The sequence below is a fragment of the Phacochoerus africanus genome, chromosome 7 (assembly GCF_016906955.1).
Source record: "Phacochoerus africanus isolate WHEZ1 chromosome 7, ROS_Pafr_v1, whole genome shotgun sequence".
Taxonomy (NCBI): Eukaryota; Metazoa; Chordata; class Mammalia; order Artiodactyla; family Suidae; genus Phacochoerus; species Phacochoerus africanus.
The window spans coordinates 5346891-5369253 of record NC_062550.1 but is presented as its reverse complement, the minus strand read 5'-3'; the positions used below and the strand labels follow the sequence as shown (position 1 = coordinate 5369253).

General features: G+C 57.3%; 1 protein-coding gene across 4 annotated transcripts in view; it reads right to left on the bottom strand.

Moving 5' to 3' along the window:
• Positions 1-4003: 4003 nt before the first annotated feature.
• The window catches only part of EFCAB6 (EF-hand calcium binding domain 6), a 236080-nt gene continuing 217720 nt past the window's right edge, over positions 4004-22363 (bottom strand). Inside the window, exons 26-31 of one of the 4 annotated variants that reach the window (XM_047786044.1) lie at positions 21222-21449; positions 14086-14316; positions 12657-12810; positions 10573-10757; positions 7258-7407; positions 4004-4422 (exon numbers count right to left, since the gene is read on the bottom strand). In XM_047786044.1, coding sequence (XP_047642000.1) covers positions 4300-4422; positions 7258-7407; positions 10573-10757; positions 12657-12810; positions 14086-14316; positions 21222-21449 — 1071 coding nt within the window. In that variant the 3' untranslated portion in view covers positions 4004-4299. Of the gene's footprint in view, positions 4423-7257; positions 7408-8897; positions 9258-10572; positions 10758-10777; positions 12037-12656; positions 12871-14085; positions 14317-21221; positions 21450-22363 lie in introns of those variants that run through there. The other 3 variants (XR_007135738.1, XM_047786045.1, XM_047786047.1) reach the window with 3 other exon arrangements.

The window sequence follows — 22363 nt, the reverse complement described above, 5'->3', positions numbered from 1 at the left end:
TGGGAACTCCTAAATTTCTTTCCTCATAGTTTAAAATCTGTGTCATGTCTGAGTCTGATTCTAATGATTGCTTTGTCTCTTCAGACTGTTTTTTTCTTTTTTTTTGTCTTTTTGCCTTTTCTAGGACTGCTTCCGGCGGCATACGGAGGTTCCCAGGCTAGGGGTCCAATCAGAGCTGTAGCCACTGGCTTATGCCACAGCCATAGCAATTTGGGATCTGAGCCGTGTCTGCGACCTACACCATAGCTCATGGCAACGCCAGATCCTTAACCCACTGAGCAAGGCCAGGGATCGAACCCGCAAACTCATGGTTCCTAGTCGGATTCGTTAACCACTGCGCCACGACAGGAACTCCTGTTTTTTTCTTAACTGACCTTCCGGATGCCTTGTAAGTTTTTATTGAAAGCCGGACATTTGTATATAGCAGCTAACTCTTTCTGTAAAAAGTCAGCAGGAAAATATTTTAGCTTTATGGGCTGCGTACAGTCTGCTGGTCCTTGTTCTTCTTCCTCCTCCAAGCTTAAAAAAATGTAAAAGCCATACTTAGCTCCTGGACTGTGTGAAAATAAGCCACGAGCCCTGGCTGGTCCACTGGCTGTGCTTTGCTCAGCTCCGATACAACAGGGCAGTTGATACTGAGGCAGGTATTTTTTACGCCTGGAGAACAGGTCTCTCCTTCTGCTAGGACGTTTGTGTCAGGCTTGGGCTCATCTTGTCTGGCCTCGGGCAGCGTGGAGCTTGGCTCCCAGCCTGCCTTGGGGTCTCGCTTCCTGCTGCTCCCTGGAGAGACGGCCTCTGCAGCCTCTCCTAGCTGTTTCCCCCTGGTATGATTTGAGGATTGTCAGTGCGGTGGTGGAGGATGGGGTGGGGGTTTCTCTGAGGTTCCGATTCAGCCTCCATCACATCAGTGCTGTGAGCCTTCACCTGTGTGTCCCCCACCCCCTGCAGATGTAATCCTGGCCTTAGCATAGATTTCCGTCCCCCCCCCCTCCAGCCCCTGCCCTCGTCCCCAGGAGTAGAGCTTGTCTCATTCCGCTCCCTTACCTGCACGGGGTTCCAAGCAGTGCCTTGAGGCTCTGGCTTTGTCTTCCTTTTCTCTGCCTGTTGAGCTTTCTGCTCCCCTCAAGGGATGGGGAGATGGATGCTGGCCGAGTTTCAGCGAGGGTGCTGGAATCTTCTTCCAGCCACACCACTGGCCGCGACGGGAGGGAGGCAGCTGGCTCTGGGTCCTCCCTGACGTCTGTGAGCTCCTGGCACGGACCCTGGAGGCTGCAAACACCTCTACATCAGAGCCCCCGCGGGCTGCACGTTCTCAGGCTGGCCGCGTTTGGTTTGGGGCAACTTGTTACAAATTTCCAGCTGAATCCTCTTACTGGCTTATTCAGTGCTTTGTGGTGTCTATCCCAGGTAAGCAAACCATCAGGTCCTGTTTCTCCCGCAGGCACCTGTCTGTCTCCAGATTTTAGTGACTCATTTGTGGTGAACTCCGTTCTCAGGTGGGTTTAAGAAAAGTCGTTCATTTGCATTGTCAGGCTTTTCGTGTTTCTTGCCGTCCAGGTGAGCGCAATGCTCTTTCCTGCATCTCAAAGCCCAAACCCACAGGTGCTTCTCCTGTCTCTGTTGTGTCAGGCTTACGAAAAGCTCCTTGGCCCAAACAGGTCCCGTGGCTGCGTGTGGCCTCAGAGAGTGGGGAAAGAGACATTCGGAGACAGGAAGTTCCAGGTCAAAGCTAGGGGCAGGGATACCTGAAGGGGGGCCATTTGCTCTTGGGGTGGAAGAAAAGGCACTCAGGTCTTTCAACACAGTGGGGTCCAGAGGCGATGTTGCTTTCAGCTGGGCCGGCCGCTCGGGGTGGAGGATGCCTGATCAGGACACAGGGCCCAGGGAAGAGGAGGGAGGTGATGGGTGGTTCTCCTGGGAGTGCGGTGCTGCCTTCAGGAAATGGCCCAGCCCCCACCGCCTCCCAGCTTTGACTCCGGGGGCCCAGGGCGTGCTGCTCCCTCAACCCCTCGCTGAAATCCTGTCCTGAGGTCCAGCTCCAAGTGTAGGGCCAGGGCTCCGCCCCCAGCCCTGACCTCCCTACCTAGATGGGGGCTCTAGGAGGCAGGTCGGGTTTGACTCCCAGGGGGAAGCAGGATTAATCTTCATTTTGCAGATGTGGAGATGGAGGCTCAGCCAGAGAGGGAAATTGCACAGGGACCAGGAGACGCCCCCGGGGGCAGCTGGACACCCTGAACCTTGGTCCAGCACTGCTCTCCTGACTCAGGCTCCACGGGTCCAGGCAGCAGGAGAGGGGCCGCCCCTACCCTTCCAGGGTTAAGGGTGTGAGTGGCTAACGGCCCACTGGCCTGCAACCCTCAACTCAGAAGCCCTGCCGGTTCCAAGAGAAAAGCCATGCTCTTTCCATGAGGGGTCCTCAGTGTCTTCCGAGGAGAGGTGTGACTGCCCATTTTACAGATGTGGAAACTGAGGCTCAGAGGGTGAAATGACTTGGCTGGGTATCAAGTAGAGCTGGAACTCGACACCCAGCCGTACTGTCACCAAAATGACTGTGAGAATGTTTCAGGAGGGCTGGTGGTCCGGGAATGGCCTGTTGTGATCCCATTGAGTCCTGCTTCTTCATGGATCAGCCACTTGTTTCTTGAGCTCCTTCTTGACTCCCCTCGAGGACAGACCCACAAGGCTGCTGGACGGCACCAGACAAAATGCCTGACTCAGTCTGGGGAAGTCAGGAAAGCTTCCTGCAAGAGGCGGCTCTGAGTGAGTTTCGAAGGGCAAGTTGGTGCTCCCTGCGGAGCAGATGCAGAGCCAGAGGGTGCGTGAGCGTCATCTCCCGAAGGCTGAAGCCAGGGGCATGCGCGGGGGCCGGGCACACAGGCGGGGCCCCGAATGCTGGGGCAGGGTGTCCACACACCCTCACCCTTTAGAAAGAAAAGCTACTGGGACTGAGGGTGTTTCTGCTCCGTGGTAACTTGCAGCCAGCTGGGACCACGGCTCCTCCCTCCCTCTCCCCACCACGGGCATCTTCTTCCTCTGAGCCTCCCCAAGGGCCCCCAGCTTCCCTGGGATCTTGGGGCCTGGCCCCCAATGCCCCTGCCAGGCTGGGGGTGTCTGGCTGAGAGGCAGGAAGCCAAGATCAGCCTCCTCCAGCCCCGACCCATCGCCCAGGGCTTCCTTCCCTCCTCTGCCTGGGCCTCAGTGTCCCCACCCCTGCAACAGAGGTGGAGCCCCCACTTACTGGCTGGGGTGGCTGGTGGGGTTCATGGGATGTTAGCTCTGGTCTGGGGTCCTGTGAGCTCCCGTGGTTTTTGGTTGAACATTTGACAGCTGCCCTGATCAGCAGCCGTGGATGTGTCGGGGGGAGCAGGGGAAGGGAGAGGAGGGGTCACGGCAGTAATGGCCACGGGAAGTGGAGGAGAAGCCAAGGCCGCTGCCCAGGCCCTGGGGAACACGCCGTCCTGGTGGCCGGGCCACCATGGGAGCTGGCTGGCACCTCCCTCAGAGGGAAGCGCGGTCCCCTGGCTAGGCAGCACTCGTGTGTTCCCTCAGGGTGACCCTGAGGGGTCCTCATCCCCGCCCCCCTCTGACAGCCTGGGGTCACATGGCAGGGGGAAGCTCTCTTGCCTGCCTCCTCTGTTCCTTCCAGAAGGCAGCAAACTCTCCCCTCTGCCTCATGACGAGCAGAAAGGATTGCAGTGATTTAAAACTTCTCTTAGCTTGTCAGGCCTTGACAGGTCCGAGGAAAAGTCCCTCCTGAAATGGGACTGGTAGGTGACTCCAACCAGCCGTCAGCGTGGCCGCCCTGGAAGCCTGAGCCCCTGAAGCTCCAAGGGGCCTGACTTAGACGTCGGATGCTCCACCCTGATGTCAGGCTGGTGCCTGTGCCCCGCGGGCAGAGACGTGTCTGCAGACCAGCCCAGCAGGGGCACCGCTCTGAGCCGGGTGGGGAAGGGCTGGGGCCTGGATTGGAGAAGGGGGTGTCCCGGAGGCACCCAGCAGACTCTTACGAATAAGAGTTTTATTTAAACTCAAGTTTAAAGTTTTAAAGGTTATTAATGGTGGTTCTTTTAAAGTCTCCAGAAGCATTCTTGGAAAGACTAACATTTTAATTTGCTCGCAGTAACGGGCGGTCCTGAGGCTCAGCCCGCGGGAGAGGCCGTGGCTGAGGCTGGAGCTGCAGCGCCAGGCCTGGGCTGACCCGGAAGCTGCGGGCTCGTTGCAGGGGGTGGGGGGGAGTGTGTGTGGGGGGGGTGGGCTTCGTTTCAGGGCACGTCCTGGAAGTCCGTCTACCCCGGGCGCCTACTGGAGGAAGGCCCGGAGGAAGTCGTTGTAGGGGATCTTGGCAGACAGGGTCTTGTCGTAATGCTCCAGGACGTGGAAGAACTCCTCCTCCGAGAGGATGACGCTGTACTGTCTCAGGACCTGCAGGACAGGGGGGGCGCCCCGCTGGTCGCAGAGCCGTCCCGGAGGCCGGCTGCCCCGGGGGGGGGGGGAACACGCGCCCACCTCCCAACTCCCACGCCTGGACACCCCCCCCCAGAGTGGCCCCCAGCGGCTCCCCCCACTTCTCTCCTGCACCCTCCTCTGCCCTGGCCACCTCCACCCCCACCAACCAGGGCCCGCATCCAACACGAAGACCCCTCGACTGCCCGTCACGTGGGAGTCGCTGGTTCTCCCCAGCCCCGCCCGGCCCTCCAGGAGCAGGATGGAAATGACTGCCGCCTCCCTGAAACACAGTGAGGCTGGTCCACATGTTCAGATAAGGAGGATGGACAGGGAGGAGGGCATTAGAGGGGAGATCTGGCCACAGGGTCTTAACTAGGATGGGGCCTCAGGGTGGGGCCCAGGAGGAGGGCAGGTGCAGGGTGCAAGGAGTTAGGATCCTACAGCAAGTCCTACCACCTGCGGCAGGGCCTGCTAGTTGCTCAACCAATACTGACTGCCCTTTCTTAGTCACTTAACAGAACCCTGATTTCCTTCCAGGTGACCGGGTGTCCAGCTAAAAGGAGACATTTCTTAGCCTCTCTTATAGCTAGGTGTGTTCTGGCCAGTTAAAACTAAGTGAGAATGTTATGCGGGACTTCTGGGAAGTCTCCGCTAAAGAAAGGGGCCATGCCTTTTTTCTCTCCTCTTTTCCCCTCTGCTGTCTGGAATGCAGAAGTGATGCTGGGCTTTGGCAGCCACCTTGGACCATGAGGTGAGCTTGAGGAAGGAAATCAAGTGTTGAGGATGAGAGAACAAAAATACAATGTCCCCGATGACTGTTCAGCCACCACGCCAGCCCTGGACTTCCTGCCTGTGGGATTCTTTTACGTGGCAGAGAAATAAACTTCCACCATGTTCAAGCTGCTGCTATTTTTTGGCCCCCCTGTTATTTGCAACGGAGACAAACTGTGATAGGTAGCCTATTACATCAATATAAAGATTGGGTTGTACACTTCCTATCTACATTTCGTGTCATAATTTGTTCCTTAGAGGAGGCTAGAAAGTGGGGCTAGAAGACCCCGAGGTTCCTTGGAAGCAGCAGTAGGCGCAGCCTGGGTCCATGGGATGCAGATGGGCTGTCTGGCCATGGCGCTCCTGGGCTGACAGCAGAAAAGGAGCGGGAGCCTGGGTGTCAGGAAGGACCCCAGCACCCACCCGGTCTTGGGCTCTGGCTCTGCTGCCAGCAGTGTCTCCATTTCTTTTTTGGGCCGCACCCATGGCACATGTGTGGAGGTTCCCAGGCCAGGGGTCAAACTGGAGCTGTAGCTGCCGGCCTAGGTCACAGCCACAGCAACGCTGGATCTGAGCCACGCCTGCGACCTACACCACAGCTCAGGGCAATGCCAGACCCTTAACCCACTGAGCGAGGCCGGGGATGGAACCTGTGTCCTCATGGATATTAAGTTGGGCTCTTCACCTGCTGAGCCACAACAGGAACTCCCAGTGTCTCCGGTTCTATTGCCCCCTCCCCATCTTTGCCGAATTCCCCCGGAGAAGCTGCTGGAAGAGACAACAGAAGCTCACCCACTTGCTTCCCGTCTCTGGCTGAGAATTGGACTTGACCCTAAAGTAAAGCTGGAAGCCACTGGGGGGCGCTGCGGGCAGGAACCTGACGGCCCCGCCCACTATGGGGGCCGGGGGCTGCGAGGCCCCGCCTCTCCACTGCCCAGCACCGGCCGCAGCAAACGCGGCCGCCAGGCCCCACTCACTGCGGTTCATCTTCCTGGATTATCAAGACAAGTTTTTTTTTTTTTTTACTTAAAAATAATTTCTTTTTAGTTGCTGAAGCACAGATCAACCTAAGGAGTATGTTTTCTGTACATGCATTTTGAGGTCCTAACACTGTCTCTCATGTCTTGACCGAGTTTTCCCCTGGCTGTGATATTTGATTTCTAATCTAATGGTCTGGACCTCAGTTACCTTCTCAGCCTCCGCGGCGGGGGGGGGGGGGGGGGGGAAGCGGGAGTGGGAGGGAAGTTGGGGGGGGCGAGAAGCTGTTAATTCGCAGAGTTCTACATTATTCTCAACGTGGGAGTTTTGTTTTGTTTCGTTTTTGTTTTTTTGGCTGCATCTGTGACATTTGGAATTTCCCAGACTAGGGGTCGAATTGGAGCTGTAGCTGCTGGCCTACACAGCAAGGCGGGATCCGAGCCACCTCTGTGACCTACACCACAGCCAGGGCTCAGACTCTGGAGAGGGAAGCTTCTCATCCAAACCTCTGCGGGGAGGTGAGCAGCTTCCCGACTCCAAGGCAGGCCCGACGGGGGGCCCCTGCGAGGCGGGGCTGGGTCTGTGGGCCCTGAGCGGCCACACCTGGGCTCCTGCTTCAGCACCGCCACCCCAATTTGTCATTCAGCTCTGCGATCCTTGGAGACAGACGCAGGCCCTGCTTCCCTTATAGAGATTGGGGGGGGGGGGCGCTGGCCTTGCGTGGGGTGGGGCCAGGGCCCTGAGCAGTGGCAGAAGCAGCAGCAGCAGCAGCAGCAGCAGAGGTTCAGGGCCGGAGGACAGCTGCGCCCAGGGTTGGTGCGCTGGGAAGTCCTGCAGGGTTCTAGAAAGCTCTGGGAGGAGAGCCTGGGGTCTGCAGCTGAGGGAAAGCAGACAGCCCTTGGTAGCTGGGGCCCCAGGACGTGGGGTCCGGGGCAGCTGCCAGACCTGGGCCTTTGGGTGGGTGGGTGGATGGGGGGGACCCTATTTTGAGGTTTTCTGACCACTGGCCTTTGGCAGCCGCTTCCCGTTCAGAGGCAACGGCCTCAAGGGCGCTGAGCTCACCTTCCTGAAGTCGGCCACGCTTAAAAGCCCCGTCCCGCCCTGGTCGTGGGCCTTGAACGTGCGCCGCATGGGCCTCCAGCAGTGCGCGATCCGGGGCTGAATGCGGAGCAGAGCGCAGTAGAAGGAAGAGGTCTCCGCACCGGCTTCTTTCTGCAAAAAGAACCCCAAACCAAGAGGGGCTGAGACAAGAGCTTTGGGGTGGGAAGGATGGGGCGGACAGGCGGTGGCCGGCCGAGAGGCTGCCGGGGCTGCGAGCTCCCGTCTGGCCTCCGCGGGCGCCGCTCCACCCGCGGCTTGATCCCACCCCGCCCCCCGCCGGCCGGAGCGGCTCAGCGAGCAGGGCTCTCTGTATAACAGGCGCTCTCCTCGTCTGCCTGTGGGTGGATCACAGGCTGCATCTCCTTTACACGCCCTCTACCAGCCTGGGAGGAGTAGGTCTCTTTGCCCCCTTGTCCCGGATGGAGACGTGGGGGTTCAGGGAGGTGAGGTGGCAGCATCAGGGCCCATTTGATGCCAGCACCTGCCAGGCAGCCTCCCAGGGAGCTCCTCCCCGAGTCCTTGAGGGGAGCGCCAGGCAGAGAGCCGGTCTCTTTCAAAAGAGTTTGAGGGGAAAAAAGAGATTCCGTTTGGGTCTTCTAGTAGGTTCTTATAATGAACAGATTTTTTTTCTTCTTTTTTTGCTTTTTAGGGCTGCATCTGGGGCACATGGAAGTTCCCAGGTTAGGGGTTGAATCAGAGCTGCAGCTGCCGGCCTACACCACAAACAGGGCACTGCAGGATCCAAGCTGCATCTGCAACCTACACCACAGCTCAGGGCAACACCAGATCCTTAACCCACTGAGTAAGGCCAGGTATCGAACCCACAACCTCATAGATACTAGTCACTGAGCCCCGATGGGAACTCCAAACTGATTTTTTTTTTAATTGCAAGGTTGTAATTATATCTAGTAATTAGTACCCTACACTGTGATTATTTCATTTAGGTGCTATTAGATTGAAAATAAGATATTTTAGCATGATTCAGCCCCAGTGCATGTCTGAATAGCACCGAGGTGAACTGCAGTCAATAGTGTGTAACACATTTTGGGAAAGTAACTTTAGCGGGGCGCTACAGAAAACAAATTAGCACAAAGTTAAATTGATTTTTACATCATTTAGCACCTATGACAGACACTCTCCAGATACCCCCATGCCTTCCTCAGCTGCCAATTTATCCAGTCGGCTGGTCCTCACTCACAAAAATGAAGGGATTCCGTGCTCACCTGCCCCTCCCACACCCGGGTCTGGTTTGACAAAGGGTTTTTCCCTTCCCAGCCCAGGCCGCCAACCCATCCAGAAGTCCTCCGCCTCTGGCAGCGCCCAAAAGCAAAGCCCCAGAGGGGTGTCCCCATTGTCACTGTCCAAAGTTGCCTAGAAAGCCCCGAGGCACTAGAGCAGGAGTGACAGAGAGACAGCTGGCGTGGTGGGGTCTGGGCTGCCTGCAGAGGGGAGGGGATTGGCACAGGGGCCAGGCAGGGGCCAGCAGGGGCAGGGACAGGCCCTGGCCCCACTTTCCCCCAGGAAAGACTCCCCGGGGAAGAAGCCTCACTACCTGTCAATCACGTCCAGGGCACGGATGGGGGATGGAAGGCAGGACTCACCCAGGCCCCAGACAGAGTGGGGGCTGCCGTCCCGGAGCTGAGAGCTGGGGGCAAGGCAGGGACACGCAGAGGTGAGCTGGGACATCTGTCCAGGTGCCCAGGCCCCCGGGGGGCCGCCCCAGAGCCTCTCACAGTTCATGTACGCTCAGCCTCACGGGCAGGTCCCCCCCAAGCAGGCCACGGCTAGCCTTCCGGTGCCTTGGGCAGTGCATCTGAAGCAGGACCTGCCAGCAGACGTCCCCTCGTGTAGAGAAGGGGACCCGAGATCTGGAGAGGCGGAGGAGGGCCAGAGCTGGCTGGAGCCTTGAAGGCCATGCGGTCTCCATCCTTTTCCAACGAGGTTCCTCGGTCCCCTAACATCTGAGGAGGAAAGCGTTTTCTCCACTCACAGAGGAAACTGAGCTGGATAAAGGACTGTCTTTTTTTTTGTTTTTTGTTTTTTTTTTTTTTTTGCTTTTTAGGGCGGCACTTGCAGCACATGGAGGTTCCTAGGCTAGGGGTCAAATAGGACCTGCAGCTGCCAGCCTACGCCACACCCACAGCAATGCCGGATACGAGCTGTGTCTGCGACCTACAGCACAGCTCACGGCAATGTCAGATCCTTAACCCACGGAGCGAGGCCAGGGATCGAACCCACAACCTCATGGTTCCTAGTTGGATTCGTTTCCGATGCACCATGATGGGAACTCCCATAAAAAACTGTCTTAATGGCACGTTTTTCTTCTGTAACTTGGCCTAAGCTTTTGATGTCCACTCTTGCTTGTCTAAACTAGAAACTATGCTAAGATGGGGCTCAATTTGGCACAAAATTACACGTTTAGCTGCGGAGAAAGTTTCTGCGTGGAACCCACTCTCTGCTGGGCTCACCCCATCACTCTGCTGCAACTGGGCCTTGGAGGGGGCTGGGCAGTGGATTGCTGTCTGCCCCCCACTTCTGGTCCCTGAGGCCGAGTCCTAAGAGGGTTGGAATCAGCTGTGTTTGTTCCCAAATGGACAAGGCCAGTTGTTATTTAATTCAAGGTAACTTAATTCAATGTTACAGATGAGGAATATGAGGGAGAAAAAGGGTTTTTTTTTTTGCTTCCTGTCTTGGAAAGACACTAGAAAGGCGAATGGTTGAACTGGGTGTGGGTGAGAATCAGAAAATTAGAAATAATTGAGAAAAAATTTAAAAATTCAGAGGCACAGGCCCTCCAGCAGCTTTTTAAGCATCTTAGGGGTCTCATTCCCCTTCAAAGAAACAAGAAGGGCATTGCAATGAATGCATCGTGGGTACAGACTGGGCGAGAGAGAGTAACGGGTCTCCGGCTGACCGCCCACACCCAGAGCAAGGCCGGCCTGTCTCAGAGGGTTGATGAGTGACCACTCGGTATGTTTCGCTTTGCTGTGCCCCTCCCCCCACTTGCCTTCCCAGTTAACTGACTGATTCCCGCTCCTGGTGGCTCCTGGTGGCTGTGAGCTGCTCTCCCGATGGTCCACCTGCCACACAGAGGGGCCTGTGGGCATCTGCCACCCACCGACTTTGAGAACCTGGGATCCAGGCTGCTGGTCCCCAGTCTGGGGTCTGCAGACCCTGATGGGGCCGCTGTCTGTAGGAGGGGACCTGACGGGATTCACTGAGAAAAGTGGGAGCCCCCCCACCCCCCCGCCCCTTTTCTCAGCACGACTCACACACCATTTTATTCGCGTTCTGGATTTTCATCCTCTGCAGCAGGGAGCTCTCCTTTGCTCTTAAGAGGAGGACGCAGCTCTGGATGAAGCTGCAATAAGCAAACGTCCCGTCATTCTTTAAGTCGTACTTGACGATGAGCTGCTGGCACTCGTCTCTGTTTATGTCCAGGTTGAATTTCTCCGCGAGAGCTAAAGGCAAGCACATCAGTTCAGTTGGTGGCGCTCCGTTCACTCACTCACTGGATCCCTCATTCATTCATCACTTGCTGAGATGCCCTGGCTGGGTCCTTGCTTCCCAGGCTCACGGTTGGTAGATGGACAGATGCAGAAACACACAGGCACATGGCCAAGCAAGTGCGGCCTGGAAGGAGCCCTCCCCACCCCGAATCCTGCTGGGCTCACTCTGTCCTGGCTTTGCCTGCTGGCCAGGCTTTGCTTGGGCACCACGGCTGTGGGCCCAGCAGTATGGACATAGTGGGATGGGGGCTTCGAGCAGGCAGGGGGCCAGGGGGGTGTTCCCACCGGACAAGAATCAGAGCTGAGCCGGGCAGGTTCCGTGTGGAGGGGGTTGGCCCTGGTAGGGTCAGGAATTCAGACTCGAATTCAGAATTCAGAATTCAGAATTCCCTCTGCGTAAGCATTTTTCAGCTGGGCTTCAGAGCTATGCTCTCAAGAGTCTGCTAGGCGACCCCAGGTTAGGCGTTTGGAGCTTTCATCCTAATGCTGAACTAAAATGTGCCTTCTGGAAAACACACAGAGTTCCCCGAAAAGACAAGCGTCGTGCGAGTTGAGAGTTGGCATCTGGCTTTCTGATTCACTAGGGTCGCATTGATGCCACACTGAAGAATCCTCCTGGCTGCCCGAGGTCAGCACAGCTGAAAGTCAGGATGTCAACAGCGCCCCCCACAAGGGACCCAAAGGAATTTCCAGCAACAGCACTGGAGGTTCCAACTTGCAGAAGGTCGTCTAACCTGGGTTTAGCCAGAAGGTGTGTTTTCACAGCACTGGCGTTTAGATGCGCTGCCAGGACCGTGAAAGGAGGCTTGTGGGGGTGCACAGTTAAAAAGAAATACGGTCAGGACGAGGATGACGGCGTGCTCGAAATCCAAAGAATTAACCAAAGAAAAAGTGGAAGTCAAACGTGTTAAACCAGCACTGGTGATTTGCTTTCAGTGAGACATGTCACGTGAAATCAATGTCACAACATGTAATTATTACCCATTGCAAATTTTTACATTTGAGGTATAGGTGTGTTTTTGTTTTTGTTTTTGGTGGCAGGAGCAGTTCACTTAAAGAGTTCACACCTTCTTTCACGTGTGCATTTTCAAGCCACGGTTATCAGAGAAGTAATTTATGTTGATACTGAAGGTTCTCAGGAAAAACGTTCTTCTAAAAGGGGTCCGTACAGCAAAGAAGAGGCAGGCAGAGGGGCTTCTAAGCAGAGAAGGACCTGGTCGGGCTTATTTTCCTGTGATGCGAAAGGCTGCGTAAACAGTGTGCAGCAAGTGGGAATGTAAACACGACAGTTGTTTGTTTGCCTCTTTGTTTTAGGGCCGCAGGTCCCAGGCTAAGGGGCGAATTGGAGCTGCAGCTGCTGGCCTACACCACAGCCACAGCAACGCGGGATCCGAGCCGCATCGCCTAGGCCGCAGCTTGTGGCAATACCAGATCCTTCACCCACTGATGGAGGCCAGGGATCGAACCCACATCCTGACAGGGACAATTGTGGGTCCTTAACCCGCTGAGCCACCATGGGAACTTTTCCTAAACTGGTTTTGTTCCAACTTGACCAAAGGGACGCCTGGTGAAAAACGGATCAACAGGGCAGAGCTGTGTCCCCAGCCGTCCCCGTCCCGTCCCACCTCCCTCGGCTCTCCAAGCCTGTCACCCTTCACATTCTGCCCGGAGTCCACAATGGGCCTGAGGTTTCTAGGGCTGAAAGGCACACGTGCTGACTTGATGGAGCGGGGGTGGGGCTGAGGCAGTAGGAGTCCTTGTCCCCAGATCCGGGGGTTGGCTGAGGTGCCCAGAGGTGCCCGCCGGGTCTGGGGGGTGATGCTGTACGATCGGGGCCGCAGGTGGACGCACCCAGGAAGTCGGCGGGGGCGATCTCACCCCGCTTGCCGGCGTCCCGTTCCTTACACTCCCTCAGGAACTCGCGCCAGCAGCCCTGGAGCCTCTTCCGCAGCTTGTTCTCGACGGGCTCGCAGTTCTGCAGGGGCAGCGCTGCACCCACCGGGCTCTGTTGGGGCAGAGAGCCGACCTGTCACCGGGGATGGACGACGAGAGCGACAAGAAACACCTGCAGAGACCCCTCGGGGTGGAGGCGCCAGCGTTTTGGAAATAAAATGAAAACCAAAACAAAATGGTAAGGTTATACCATCTCGGTTCTGTTTCCATGGGCGAGCTCTTTGTGCCAAATCGGAATAACAGACAGCGTGCCCTCCCCGCTTCTGGAGGCCCCGCATCCTTGGGCTGAGGCCCTGGCCTCCACCTTCGAAGGCAGCCACGTTGGGTGGCTCGTCCTCAAACTGTGTCCCCCCCCCACCCTGACCCTTCTGCCTGCGTAGCCCCATCCTGGGCCCACCCGGTCCCTCCAGGACCATCTCATCTGCCGCGACCTTGGCGCCCGCTCCCCAGGTGAGGCGTGCGTTCTGGGTCCGGGGACTGGGAGGTGGGCCTCTCGGGGATGCCCTGACCCCTCCATTCTGCTCTGCTCACTAACTTGCTAAATACTCCCCTGTTCCTCAGCCCTCGTCCCCCACAAGATCAGAAACTCCACAAGAGCAGGATTTGTGTGCGTGCTCAGCTCTAGAAAAGAGCCAGCACACAGTAGGTGTGCAATAAACCCGTGTGGCCTGAATGAACGGGTAACAGCTACGTTCTTCCGCAGCTCGCCGCGCACAAAGCTCGGCGGCGGTGGTTGCTCGCGTCCCCGACGGGCTCCTCTCAGCCACCCCCACCCCGGTGACGCTGCCTGGCTTCAGGCAGAGGAAGCGAGGGCCCTCGCCCATCCCTGGGGCGGCTCAGCTCGCCCATCCCTGGGGTGAAGTGAGAGAGGCCTGGATTTGAATTTCGGGTCTCTCCGTTTCTAACAAGGAACCCTGAGCACATGACGACCCCTCTTAGAGCCTCAATATCTTCAACTGTAAAATGGGTGTAACCACACTTAACCCTGTGGGGCCCAGCGGTACACGGTGGGGCTGCCCACTTGGGACGCCTGCAGTCCTGCCCGCGGATGCCCTCGGGGTGCTGGCTTGGCACCCTCCCCCATGGTCCTTCCCCATCTCTTTACTCTTCACCCCCACCCCTCCCCACCCCCGTGCCCACTCCTACCTCCCGTCCCTGGCAGGGGATTGCAAGGACCTGCCAGTGGCCCCTCTAGATGGCCCCCACCCCAGGCTCACCCTGTGCCACCTTCTTGGTCACCCCCACCCTGTGGGGACACTAGGCCCCCAGCCTGGGGTGTGGGGGCCCGGTGCAAGGCGACATGGGACGCCCAGAAACAGGAACTCACGCAGGGGTGACTCTGCTGTTTGGACCCCGTTCTCAGGTTGCGGGTGGGTGATGATCCTGCAGACCTGCCTCCTTCCGAGACCTCGGGGACGCTGCTCCCTCTCTGCGCCTTGGCCGAGTCATCCGTGGCCGGCGGTGTGGCCGCCTTCTCGGAGCTGAAGGTGCTCAGGAAGTCGAGGTATTTCAGCCTCCCCTTGGCGTTGACCGGCATCTCCTCCCAGAGCCTGTCAAACTGGCAAAGGAGCAGAGGTCATCTCCCCAGGGTCCAAACCCGAGTGGGTGGGAGCTCTTGGGGGCAGGGTCTGCAGCAAAGGAGAAAAACATGGAAAAAAGAAACCCGCCCATCCTGCTGGCCACAGCTTGGCGGAAGCCTCCAGAAGGCAAGGAGAGCCGAGGCGGAGAGTTACCCATGGCTTCCACAGGGCATTTTTTAACTGATTTGGGCCCTGAGCGAGCAGTTTAAGGCCATCAAATCCTGTGACCAGGCACAGAGACTGAGCTGCGGTACAGAAGGATGTTTTAGGAGCAAATGCAAACCAGGGGAGCCCAGCCAGGCCCCGTCCTGCTGCCTCCAGGCCCCTGAGCCCTGTGAACAGTGCACCACGTGCCATGGCCCCTGGCCACCGTGTTTGTGTCCACAATTTATTTCACCCTCAGGGCAAACGCTGTCTTCTCACGACATGAAAAGGGAGGCTTCTGGAGAACTGGTGGGACTTCATGGCTTTGTGTTGGTGTCGTCTGATGCCACAGACTCTCAGAGCTGCACTCTACGCAGCCTACTGGAGCCTCTCTGGATGACCTGAGGGCTTTTGGGGAGGCGAGAAGGATGGCGATTTACTTCCAATTTGGTTTTTTTACAGCCCTAAGGCACAGTGGAGACCTCCAGCATGCATGGAGGGGAGCAGCAGCCATCCCCCTGCACCGGGGTCCTGGGGACCGACTCCCTGCCAGGCACCTGGCCTTGGCCGGGAACCCACTGTGCCTCTGGGCTCCACTGGGCTTTTCCAAAAGCATAATAATGAAAGGGACCCTCTCTGGCTCTACTTGAAATTCCAGGAAGAGGTAGTGAGGAGTGAGAAAGAGAGGGAGAAGGTTCCAGGCTCTCCCTAGGAAGGGAAAACGGTTGAATCAGAGCTACACCACAGCCACAGCAACGCGGGATCCTTAATCCACTAGACGGGGCCAAGGATCAAACCTGCATCTTCATGGAGGCTACGTCAGGTTCTTAACCCACTGGGCCACCATGGGAACTCCTGGGACAACATTCTTAATTTGTTTTAGCCTTTTATTTTGGAATAATTATAGATTTGCAGGAAGTTGCAAGGATGGTAAGAGGGGCCCCCGGACCCCTCCGCCCAGCTTCCCTCAAAAGTTACATCTTATGTCACCATGTCAAATTAGGCGTGAGCACAGGTCCGTGTCATTTATCACATATCTGGATTCATGCTGCTTTAATTTTGGTCAATGGGGGAGAACTACTTGGTGAGTGGAAGTGAGAGTCCTTGCGAAAGTGACCACAGACAGACCTCATGGTCACCAAGGGCAGCCACCCGCCCCCCCGCCCCCCACCCTGGGTCTCCTCCAGGGAAGTTCTGAAGGCCCACTGGGCAGACGGGGTGCACTTCTCCGCCTCTCTGCATCCTGATGAAACCACCTCTGCAGGTGCCACCTCCCTGCCTGGCTGAGAAACTCCCTGGAGGGTCCTCTGAGATTCATCTTAAAATGCCAGCCATTTGCATTTTAAGGGACTGGCACATAGGAGGTGCCAAAGGGACGGGCACATAGTAGGTACTCAATACAGGTTTATTAACTGCTGAAGATCCTAAAAGGCACACGTGAGAAGACCAGGCCCTGGCGAAATGACGGGGGACAGGATTCAGGAACCGTGTTCTGATCACAGCCATCGTGAGAGGCTTTGAGGAGGAAAAGAAGGACGGGGCTTATGAGGCAGGGGGGCTGCCCCGGGGGCCTCTTTCGCGCTCCCGTCTCAGCAGACTTGGGAGGCAAACAGGAGGAAGGGCATGTGGGTAAGAGCAGGTACGAGGGGTGCTGGGGATGCCTGGGGGTGCTGCGAGAAGCCGAGGCGTGGCAGTGAAGATGTTTACGAAGAGGCAAGCACAGCCAAAGGGGCTTGTCTTCAGGCAGGCGAGGCAGGGACTGACCACCTTCCTAATTAACTCCTGGGATGCAGGTGACGTCAAGGCAGGATCACGCAAACTCTATTTTTATCCTCTTTTTTCTTTTTCCACTTTTTAGGGCCACACCTGCCACATAGGGAAGCTCCCAGGCTAGGGGTCCAATCAGAGCTGCAGCTGCCAGCCTACCCCCACAGCCACAGCAATGCCAGATCCCTGCTGCATCTATGGCCTACACCACAGCTCACGGAAACACGAGATCCTTAACCCACTGAGTGGGGCCAGGGATCGAACCCACATCCTCATGGATACTGGTCAGGTTTGTTTCTACTGCGCTGCAAGGGGAATTCCCTCCTGTGCCCTTTTAACTGAAGGGGCCTCACCACGAAGGGCAGGATATGCCTCACTAGGACGACCTGGAGCCTGGCTCCACGGTCCCGACAGGTGACACCCCAGGACAGTGGCACAGCCTGGAGATGCAGCAGAGAGCGGGGGCTGTTGGGACAGGAGAGGCATCGAAAAGACTGGAAACGGGCACCACAACAGTGGGTCCTGTGAGCTGGAGATGAAACACTGGCAAAATTCTTGTGGTTTGTGAATGAGCTGAAAAGCGGGTAAGTTTCCACATCACATGGCAGAGTGGGCAGCTGCTGGAACGTGCTCTAGAAACACAGAGAAGCAGCCAACCACCTTCTACAGACCCCAAAATTCATGACCTTGGATCCTGCTTCTGCTCGTGATGTGGAAACTTACCTGCAAGGGAATGCCACGCCCATCCTAACACTAAGAAGGATCCAAACAGCTACAAAATCTGAACTTTTCTTAGGAGTTCCTGTCATGGCTCAGCAGAAACGGATCTGACTAGTATCTGTGAGGACGCAGGTTCAATCCCTGGCCTCGATCAGTGGGTTAAGGATCTGGGGTTGGTGTGAGCTGTGGTGTAGGTTGCAGATGAGACTTGGATCTGGCGTTGCTGTGGCGGTGGTGTAGGCTGGTGACTGTAGCTCCTATTCGACCCCTAGTCTGGAAACTGCCATATGGCACAGGTGTGGCCCTAAAAGACCAAAAAAAAAAAAAAAAAGAAAGAGAGAGAGAGAGAGAGGGAAATGGAGAAGAAACCCATGGCTATGATGCAGGTGGTGGGGGCGGGACCCTCCCAGGAATGGGAACACGATGCCCCCACGGGAGATGGACAACTAGAACCAAGCCGTCGCCCACTACCTGAGGCAGAAACAGAGGCAGCCAGTTGGAGCTGGAAGTGGCCCGTGCCACCAGTGGGCAGAGAAGGCCCACCGTCGCTGAGAACGAAGGCCGCCAAAGGCAGGAGCCGTCCATCTCTAGAACAGGCCTGGGCAAGTGCAGGGCCTCCTGGCCGAGCAGCCTGAGAGCAGCCCGAGCATTCGGGACCCATCAGCCCAGCCCTCCTGGCTCCCCTCTCCTCACCGCTTGTCGCCCTGCAGGTGCCCGTGAAATGAGCCCGTGTACAGAGCGCAGGCCCACCTTCCTCGCTGCTGGGATCTGGCCCCGGGGGAGAGCATGTGCCCACCAGCAGATGTCTCATCAGCACCCAGAGATGCTGGAAGGCAACCGAGAAATCGCTTTCAAGTGTCTGGGGGGGAGGCAACTTGGACCCAGAATCCCATCCCCAGCCAAGCGGTTTTTTTAGAATGAGGGTGAAAGAGGGTCACTCTGGGGCCTCCTTTTTCCTGAGAGCAAGACGCACGTTAGCAAAGAGAAAGTGAGCGGGAAGGAGAGGTGGACAGAAGATGCAACTGTGGACGAGCCCATCAGCGAGGCGCCCAACGCCACCCTGCCTCCCGCACCTGCCCCCCGCGGTGTCCCCTCCACGCTCCTTCCACTTCCTTGTTCGCCACGCCCACATCCGCTAGCAAACTCTGTTGCCTCCAACTCCAACACACATCCGGGATCCCCCTCGGCTCCCAGCAATCCACCTGACCCGGGTCCCTAATCCGAGGCCACCTTCTCAGGGGTGCCCTCCTCGCATCGCACCCTCCCGGCACCCCAGCACCACCCTCTTTCCTGCTTATGTTGGCCTCTAGTGCATCTATCACCATCCGACAGACACGTATGCCGTTTACACAAACAGAACACGGACCCCCTAAAAGAACACAGACCCCATGGCGGGCGTGTCTCTTGTGCCTGATGGCTGGTAGCAGCTCCATCCCAGTAGCAGGCCCTCTGCTCCTGCCTCCAGGGTGTCCCTTCTGCCTGCATCGCTCTGTCTCCTCTTGGAGGCACCACCCACAGCCAACATCGTGTCCTCAGGGAAGCCGTCCTGACCCCTTGGTCCAGGCCAGCTCCCAGCTCTGCTCTCCCGGCTGCATGCCCCTTCACAGCAGAGAGCAGCGTGGAGTGACAAAAACAACCTACAGGGGGTGTTTCACCTCTCCACCCTCCCGGGATGTGGGCGCGGAGGAGGCAGGGAACAGCCCTGCTTGGTTCCTTCCTCACGCTGTGCACAGAGGCCTGCAGTGAGGGAAGGGTGCAGCCAAGACATCCCTGTGCCCAGGAACACTCAGGGGTATCCCAAAGCCCCTCAGCTTGAAGATGGAGAGCTGAGGGGCGGGGGCACAGCAGGGCGTGGCCAGCGCCAGCAGGTGAGGGTGTGGTCAGAAAAGGCTCCACCTCTGCTCAAAGTGAGTCTGGAAGAGGAAGTGGGTGTGGCCAGGTACTGGGTGAGGGGGCGCAGGGGCAGGCGGGGGCGCAGTGGGCAAAGACGGCAGAGGCAGGACTGCAGACCAGGTGGGGGTAGGGCCCCTGGAGCAGCCTGGGGAGCACTGTGCACCCCAGTTCCCAGGGGAGGACACACGCTCAGAGAGGCTGCATCGTTCTCTGAGGTCACACAGCTGGACGCGTGCAGAGCAGAGCTGAAACCCAAGTCTGCCTGCATTTTTCGCACTTCCTAGAGGTGTCTGCTTCTAAAATACCACATTTGAAGTGTTCAAAAACGCCTAACGGTTCTGTTTCCTTATGTAGTTGCGGGTTCAAAAAACTCACGCAGGCACTACACGGCCTCCCCAGGACAGGCTCTCCCCAGGGGGGCCTCTGCCTTCTGAAGCAAGATCCAAGTGGATCCAGTTCCACGGCCTTTTCTAACACGCTTTACACAGAGCCACGAAGACCCGTCGGCCTCCAACTCCATCTGCTCTGAAAGTCGCTCTCCTCCTCCAAGGTTAATCGTGCCAAGAGGTTTCAAAAGATGTGGCGCTTCCCCTGCTATGGAGCTGTTGTCAGCCACGCGAGCTGGACCCTTGGATTCACGGTGGTTTGCTTTTTGGAGGTGAGCTGAGTTTGTGCAATGCTGGTGAACTAGGTCCTGGAGTCTGAACCTGAATGCAGTTTAACGTGGTCCCAACTGTCCCGGCATCTGCAGTGAACTCTCCCCAACCACGGCAGGAGGGGTCTAGACGGGTCAAGAGTGCAGGTGACTTCTGCGTCTTACCGTGCCAGACCCTGGCCCTCGGTTAGGAAGGTCCCTGGCTAAGGGACCCACGCAAAGAGGAACCATAAGGCTCTGGGGCTTCTGCTGTCTGTTTACCCGCCTGTATCTAGAAGCATCCTTCCCAAGCATAGCACAATTTCTGCTAATCATCACCAACTTCAACCATGGTGCTTATGCCAGACTTTGACACTCTCGATGATGCAGCCTGCATCTGAGATGTGTCTGCGTATTTTTAGAAAGCGGCATTTAAAAGTGAGTGCTCGATTTGGGGGGTGGGGTGGGGGTGGGGGTGGGTGGCAGTGCTGAACGTGCTGGGGATGGTGAGGCTTTCTTAGTGGACAATTAAAACCAAATTCTCTGTTATGAAGGCCAGATATGCCAACACGTCATTAATTTACCTCTATAATTAGAGGAGAATTTTCCTCATTTAGATGGAATGAAAAACCTTTATTAGTAAAACCTGGATTAGTGAAACCTTTATTAGTCGGCCCCACAGAATAATAAATGCAAGTGTATTAATTTTGCAGTTTCCAAGAATGGGGGGAAATACTTGCAAACAGCTCGCTTGCTTTGTCTTTTTTTTGGGGGGGCGGGCAGCACCCGTGGCATAGTGAAGCTCCCAGGCTAGGGGGTCAAATCAGAGCTAAAGCTGCCGGCCTACACCACAGCCACAGTAACACGGGATCCGAGCTGTGTCTGCGGCCTACACCACAGCTCACGGCAACACGGGATCCTTAACCCACTGAGCGAGGCCAGGGATCGAACCTGAGCGTGATCATCAACCCAGGTCAGCGAGCTGGGCAGGCCCTCGGGACACCGTCCGGTGGGGAGGGGATCGGGGCCTGGGAAAGCCGTCAAGGGCCAAGGAGGCCAGGCAGAGGGGTGCCAGCGCTTTGAGCTAAAGAGCCCAGCTCGGTCCTCAGGGAGAAGACCACAGACAGCCTCTCGCAGGGGTTCTGTGATGGACAGGAGGGCCTCTGAGAGGGCGACTCGTGTCCAGCCTGCGGACAGGGAGAGGTCCACGGGGGGTGGGCATGCCACCAGCATGCCTGGGGAAGTGGTCCCAGGTCATCTGAAAACGGGGGCAGCAGAGTCGGGCAGAGGCTGGGGGCAGGGGTGGGGGGTGGGTGCTGGGAGGGGCAGGGCAACTTACTGTCTCTGCAAACCCCACCGCCACCCCACTCAGCTGTGGCGGGAAACTGGCCGCCTCTCTGGATCATTTAAGCCCGGGCACGGCCCAGAGAAGGAGAAAGCAGGACAGTGTAGCTGGAGCCAAGATGAATGTGATTTTAAAAATTGAAGTGGTATCATTTACACCCTGATTGAAACGGTGCAATCCATACCTGCTATATAAACAGAAGGCTCCTGTGAGTCCTCAGCAAGATTTAAAACGAAACAAGACAATAACAACGCCCTCCGCCCCTCCAGGAAAAAAGCCCTTAAATATTTAAAAAACACAAACTCTCTGCACTTCGAGGAAGGGCTGACCTGAGGCTCAGGTGACATTGTTTAGGGAGCTAAAGGAGATGCGTTTCTCACCTGTTCATCTGTCAGAACTTGGACGTGGCGGGTACAGATGGACCGGAACTCGTCCCTCGAGGCCGTGTTGGTCTTGGCCGTGTCGAAGCCGTCAAACTCCCGGGCGATGGCGTGGTAGCGGGAGGCCACGGCTTTGTGGAGCCGGGCCAGGATCGCTCGGTTTGCCGTTTCTTTGGGAGATCTGGGCGGCGGGCCTTTGGGCATCTTCTCGGCCCACTCAGCAGCAGTCTGGGCAAAAGGGAACAGAAAGGCGAGATCCACTTAATGAAGAATGGACCGCCCTGGCCCTGGGCGCCTCCCCCACGGCAGGTTAGGGAGGGCGACCAGCCAGGAGACAGTGTGACCTGGGGGCAGGACTAAACAGGATCCCGCCGCAGGTGCAGGGCACTGACCCGCCGTGAAGAAGGAGAAAAGCGAGGCTGTCCCAGAGGGCGGGGCGGGGGCCAGGCCAGGCCCCGGGGAGGGCGCATCTTTTACCCTCATCCATTCGCCCCTTCCGCCTGGGTTCTGGCTGGTTTGACACACACACTGAGTGTCTGCTCTGCGTGGTAAGAGCATCAGTGGGGAGGTGTATCCAGACCTCAGTTGAGCTGATTTACATGCACGGCAGTTAGAACAGGTTCGCGTCCCTTAAGTCTGCAGCTTCGAGACCCATGGGGGTTTAAGGCCGGTGAGCTCAGATTTCCTGGGGTTGGAGGCCTTGGGCATCCGTGGAGCCTGCCCACTGGCTGCTTCCTGTTCTGCACCCCTCGTGGGGTAGGGGTGCTGGGAGGTGCTCTTCAGGGACCGGTGCTTGGGGCCCTGCGGGGGGGTGGGGCAGTTTTCTGGAGGGAGGAGTGAGCCACGAGGAGGGGAGGGCAGTGGAAGGATCTTCCTACTGTACGTCGAGGCTCATGCGCGGGCCGGAGGGCTGGCGGCCAGGTGGGCCGGGAGGGGCCGAGGAGGCCCGCAGCCCGCCTTCCGCATCGCGGAAGGTCCGTGTGGTGGGCCGACCGACCACGGGGCTGGCAGGCAAGGAAAGTGACTTAGTGACCATCAGCGGGCCTGGAAGGGACAAGGGTCTCTGTGTCTCTGCTGGACACTCAGGCAACTGGAGCCCGAAGGACGAAGCTGGGGTGGGGGGCAGCTGAGTCCTGAGCCTC